Source organism: Tupaia chinensis, unplaced genomic scaffold (genome assembly GCF_000334495.1).
Source record: "Tupaia chinensis unplaced genomic scaffold, TupChi_1.0 Scaffold145304_1, whole genome shotgun sequence".
Taxonomy (NCBI): domain Eukaryota; kingdom Metazoa; phylum Chordata; class Mammalia; order Scandentia; family Tupaiidae; genus Tupaia; species Tupaia belangeri.
Genome location: NW_006205165.1, coordinates 441,766 through 447,718, shown reverse-complemented (window position 1 = coordinate 447,718; position 5,953 = coordinate 441,766). Strand labels below are relative to the sequence as shown.

Here is a 5,953-nt window from a genome sequence, read left to right as displayed (position 1 = left end):
CCCTGGCCGAGGTTAATTCCTTGCGGGGCAGTGTCTCGAGCTACATCCGCTGGCCAGTGCCCGTAGTGCCCGTCCTTGCGGAGGAGAACTTTGAGTTCCCGCTCAGTGAGATCGACGCCGTTCCCGAGGGAGAGCTGCCCTTCCTGCTGCCCGCCCCGCCCCCGCCGGCGCTGTCCCCGCCCGCGTCCAAGGAGTCCCCCCTGCAGCTCCCCCTGCTAACGCCAGAGGAGCGGCCTGAGCTAGAGCCCTTTTCAGGCGACCCAGTCTACCTGGCCGAATTCCTGATGCGGCTAGAGACCTTCATAGCGGACCACGAGGATCATTTCCCCGGGGGTGCTGAACGGGTGGCCTTTCTGGTCTCCTTTTTCACTGGCGAAGCCAAGGACTGGGCCGTCTCGGTCACCCAGGAAGGAAGCCCCCTACACACCAACTTCCCGCGCTTCCTGGATGAAATCCGAAAGGAATTCTGTGGTCCCATCCCCCCACGTGTGGCTAAAAGGGCCATCCGCAAGCTCAGGCAGGGAGACTGTACCCTGGGCAGCTATGCAGATGCTTTTCAGTTCCTGGCCCAATTCTTGTCTTGGGATGACTGCCGCCTCCAAAACCAGTTCCTCAAAGGCCTGTCAGAATTCTTCCGCAAGGAACTCTTATGGTCAACTGAAACGGCTGACCTGGACGAGCTGATTCTCGAGTGTGCAGGGATAGAAAGAAAGGTGCGGGGCCCCAAGCCAGTCCGGCTCCCTGGGGTAGGCAACATCTTCTCTTTTGCTCCTAACTCTGTTGCTGATGAAAGTGAAGAGGAAGAGTACTACAGTGAGGATGAAGATGAAGAGGCAGGCAGGCGCAGGCTTTGCCTGAAAGACCAGCAGAGGTGCATGGGGGCTCATCGGCGAGAAGTGAGGGAGAAGGAGGACCAGGAGATGAGGAAGAAGGAGGAAGAAATAAAGAAGAAGGAGGAGAAGGAGATGAAACAGGAAGGGGAGGAGGAGGAGGAGATGAAGAAGGAGGAGGCTGAACATGAGAAGAAGGATGAGGAAGATAAAGGTGAGGATGGGGGCCAGGAACCAGAGCTGGGGCCAGAGCAGGGGCCAGAGCTGGAGGAGACCTATGGTGATATGGAGGAGACCCTGGATGACGCTCAAGATAATGACCTAGAAGCGCTCATAGAGATGGAGGAGCCCATTGCTCACACTTCATCCCATACTTCTGGCTCCACGAGTGGCAACCATGCTGAAAATTTCCTTGGGGCATCTCCTCCCATAATTCAGCCTGGCAGACGGAGGAACCAGAATCGAGTCCCTCTTCTGGAGGGCCTTCCAGGTACCAATTCGCCGTTCTACAGCTCCCCACCACTGATTCGCCGCGCAGGTCGCTTGGGGCAACGCCATATTCGAAGACGCCCCCCAGTGCTATTCCGCCTCACTCCGAGACAGGGGGGGCACCGAGCTGCTCGTGGCCGAATTCGCGTGTGAGTACTGGGGCCAGCCACCTAGAACACACCCTTCTACAGTGTCCCTTGCCCCTGCTATTGCTGCCACACTGGCCCCATCTGCTGACCAGTACTTAAGGGAGTTCCAGATGGCAGAGCTAGAAGACCTGCAGAACTTCACATTGTCTTGCAATGGTGACCAGAGATGACATGTACCTAACCAAGGTCACCTGGAAAAGGAGGGATCAGCGATAGCTATCCTCTTGGCATGTTCTTCACTCAGTCCTGCCACAAGCTGGAGAGCAGGTTTCTGGGCCTGTTCCTATAAATAAACTGGTCACTCTCTGGTATTTCCCTTCTAGTTGTTCCTAACCCTCACCTCTCCTGCATAGTCACCCTGTGTTCTACAATTTTATCCTCTGACTGGCTCAGGGCTTCACCCAATGCCTCACTGATCTGCTCCCATGTTAAAAATGACAGGCTACATACACTGACCACTGAGGCCAGTTACTAGCTATAATCAATGGTGAGCATACAGTATCAAGAAACATACTTAGAAGCCTACACTGGTTTCACACCACACCTGTAGCAGAAGGGTCTGGCAGAGGACTCCACATATAGCCTGGAGACAGTGAGCAAAACCATGTGTCAGATGGATAACCTGACTGAGATCTGTCCTCGACTGACTGTGCAGGCTGGTTCTACTTCCAGCCGTAGAGTTTACCTTCCCACAGACTCCTGTATCAGGGCCCTCAGACTGGCTGGCCAAATCTGGGGCCCTCTCCTCTTACCGCACTGTCCTCCTGGGCATCTCCAATGGACAGAGCCCAATGCAGGCCCTTCTCCTTTCCCTGCTGTTGCCTGAAGAGTGGGCAGTTGGGGGATGGAGGAGAAGAACGAGAAAGCAGCAGCAATGACTCAGTTTGACATTGTAAGCATGACTCTTTCCTCAGGGATGGTGGTCTCCTCCCCACACTAGGCCTTGGACTGTGGCTCCCAGCCAAAGGTGTCTGCGGGAGACTTTCCATCCTCAGGGTTGCGGATGAGGCCTAATTAGCCTTCCTTCTGGGGCAGCCAAAGAGAGACAGAGAGAGCACCCATGGCCTGCTCTTTCACTCTCTTCAACCTCAGGAATCTTTAGTTCTGAGAGGAGGGAGGAAGGATGGCTCTATAGAGATTGCAGCCTTGCAGCAGAGATGCCTTCTTGTCTCTCACATAGGGTGTGCTTCCATTAGACAGTGAAACTTAAGAGGGTGATTGCCTCCTAGGAATTCCTGGGACTTCTAGGTGCAAATCCAGGTGCCCTTATAAAGACACCTTCTGCTCGCTTTGGGTCCAGAAAATACTACTTTTGCAGTGAAAAAATACACATTTACTATGTCAGTTCTTGCCACGAAATGCTGGCCAACTCCACTGCAGGCCTGAGCTGCTCCTGGACGCTGAACTTTCTGCACAGTGTCCGGCAGCTGGGCAAGTACAACCAGAGTGTCTGTTGGCCAGAGGGATGAAAACAGGAAACGAAGCCTCTGTTCCTCACCAGAGTCTGACAGATGACCTGAACCCAGCCTTAGGCTTCAGGGCCTGGAAGCAAGAGGAAGGAGCTGGAGGAAGAGGAGTCATAGAGAAGCCCAGTCCTCTGACTGGTTTCTGGTGAGGTCTCTATTCACCAGTGGGAGGTAAGATGTCCCTTTGTATATTTATCACTTTTATTTCTCAGCTTGGGGAATCAGTGGAGTTGAGTTCCTATAACCTGTTGCTCCTATCAAAAAGGTCTTCCCTCTCCAAAGAGAAAAGCAACACATGATCATTATAGAAAGTCTGGAAAATAGCGAAGACTATAAGGACCACACAAAAAAACCTCAAACCTTCGGAATCCCGCCACACAGATGCAAGCACTATGAACACTTTGCTGCCTTTCATTTTGGGGTGTCCTCACTGTATCTTTTCAAAGCTGAGATCATCCTGGTAGCTCTCGATCCGCAGGATTTAAAATGGTTGTCATCTGTGCAACCATAGTCATGTACACTGAATACTTTAAGCATTCTCTTAACTTGTTGGACATTTCAGTGGATCCATTTTCCCCATTCCCTCCAGGGCAGGATAAACAACCTTATAAAGAAAATTTTATCTGTTTTTCAGGTTATTTCTTCAGGAGAGTTCCAGAAGGGGAATGGCTATGCCTCGGAGCTGTGGAACCTATTTGTTGATGGCTGACATGCTGGCCCTGCTCCCCACATCTCTGTGGAGCAGTGTGAAGGATCTTTGCACCCCCACTTCCAGGGATCCCTCAGCATAGGCCCTGCCTGTTCCCATGGTGCTTCTCACTCTGAATCCTTGCAGCCTCAACTGGGGAAAGAGCGGATGAACAGTGAGCTGGTTTCTGGCCCTCAGGGGGGAGGGGGGTTTGGACTTCCCTTTGACCTCCTTCTTCCTTTCCCAAATTTTTAATATTTGTTGTGATGTAACAGCCACAAGAGCTGTTAAGAGGAACCGTGGGCTTTGGGCACTTTCTTGGGTTGAAAGAGGGGCAGGGGATGGTGGGAAATGCATGCAAGGGTATGAAGGCAGCCCCAAGAACTCCCACGGTCTTGGGGGGAAACCAGTTTGAAATAAACGTGTTATTGTGTTATTGTTGCATTATTGTATCATGATGATAAGAAACTGCTCTGTATGCTAAAGCTTTCTCTCCTCAATAAAAATATAAAGGGTGTGTAAAGATCGTGTCTGTCTGTGTCGTTGAGCAAGCATAGGCATCAGGTACTTCCTAGGCACCCTGCCTGAATCAGCTATACTCTGAAGTTTTGAAATCCTTAGATGAGGAAACTAAGGCCTGCCGAGGTCCAAGGGACTTGCCTTCAGTCCTACACATTTGTAGATGGTGGCTCGTTGGAAGGGAAGTAGAAGGACTGGGCATATTGTGAAAAATAACACTAGTTTTCTATTTGCTGGGAAACAGAGTTTGGGAGGCCCAGCCCATCCTGTGACAGCACCCTTTCCACGCCCAAAACACACACAGAAGACTTTTGAGTGAGAGCGGGTAGGAGCGGCCCTTCCACTTTTTGGCACTAGGTGGTGCTATGGGATGGTAGTGAGCTCTTTAAAGATTGTGAAACAAATCCCAGGAGCTGTCGCTGTTGAGGACCTCCCAGCAAGATCTTACAGCGGGATCTTACTGCCGCTCACAGTCTGTGGGGTCAAGAAGAAACTGAATCCCATGCTGGGATTTGCCCAAGTTTCCCAGCAATGAATTGGACTATTTTTTTTCCTCCCCTGAACAGTTATGAGTGCTGGGCCAGGCGCTTCACATTTCTTATCTTATTTCATCCTGGTAACAATCCTGTGGGACAGTCACTATTCTTATCCTTATTTTAAGGATGAGTATGGTGAGGATACTCTGGCTCAGAGAGAAGTCACTAGCCCAAGGTTGACAGCTAGAGGGTGGCTTCTTCACAGCCCGGAAGCTGTCCATTAGTCAGTTCCTGGACACTCAGCCCCTCTCTGCCCCACCTGACTGATCCTACTGTCTTTGAGTCCAGGCTGTTCTGGTCCTGTCATTCTCCCTTAGCTTACAGGATTCCAGTGGGGAAACAAACCATGGTTTCAGAAGCACATTTGGTCTGCTGTTTTAAGTGGAAGGGAGGGAGAGAGGAAACCAGTGTGTTTCTGACCCCTGCCAGGCAACATCCTCTCATTTCACTGCTACAACAGTTTGGTGAGGCAGGTAATGGTGTTTCCTTTTAGAGCTCAGAGATCTGAATCTCAGATATTAGGTTCTATGGGGGATTGTGGGTCTTAGTGACTCCAAAAACCATACTGTTCTTTCTCTCTCTTTTGACATAGGGTGCATGCACTTGCCAGAGAAAGAGAAAGCACTCCTCAGTGGGGTGTGTGGTCACACTGCAATTCCTGCTCTTCCATTTCTCCATCCTGCTGGGACTTTGGGCATATACATACACACACCCAGTATGTTTTTCAAGCTGCTGGGCCCAGGATTTGAAGCATGATTGGCCATGCAAAATTCAGCTCCCTTGACTAATAGGCCATGGGGCTTGCCCTCGGTCTCAATTCTCAATAGACCATGTTGTCTCCCAGGAAAGGTCCCTCCCCACCAAACTCAGGCCTTGACCTGACTGGCTTCAGGGTCTTTGCCAAAGCAACCACATATGCACCAGGTGCACTATCTCTGGAGGCTCTGGGAGAAGTGGCCAGGTAGCAGTTCTGCCCTGCAGGGAAGGGCATGCTGAGGCAGGTAAACAGCAGTGCTGAGTATGCAGCTGGTTGCCCCTTCGGGAGACAGGCAAGGCTATGGGGCTGCGGGCTGCATCAGTGAGCACGGGCTCCGGTTATGCCTCAGGGGTCCAGATGAGGTCTCCAGCACCCCTGGAATGTCTCATGATATCGGCGGTAGCAATGGGTAAGCCCAACTGCGTAAAGGCCAATCTGAGCAGATAGGGGATAGTAAGAAAAATGGGGTCGGCTTTGCCCCAACCCTGCAGCTAGAAAAGCTGTGGGGGTAGGGGGAAG

General features: G+C 51.6%; 1 protein-coding gene across 1 annotated transcript; it reads left to right on the top strand.

Annotated features, from left to right (window-relative positions):
• Positions 1-2: 2 nt before the first annotated feature.
• Positions 3-4,160, top strand: RTL5 (retrotransposon Gag like 5; the record flags this gene model as incomplete). The annotated part of the gene is made up of 2 exons (XM_027768058.1): positions 3-1,468; positions 3,569-4,160. Coding segments are annotated over 2 exons (1,623 nt in total), but the record flags the coding sequence as incomplete, so codon positions are not given.
• Between the last annotated feature and the right edge of the window lie 1,793 nt (positions 4,161-5,953).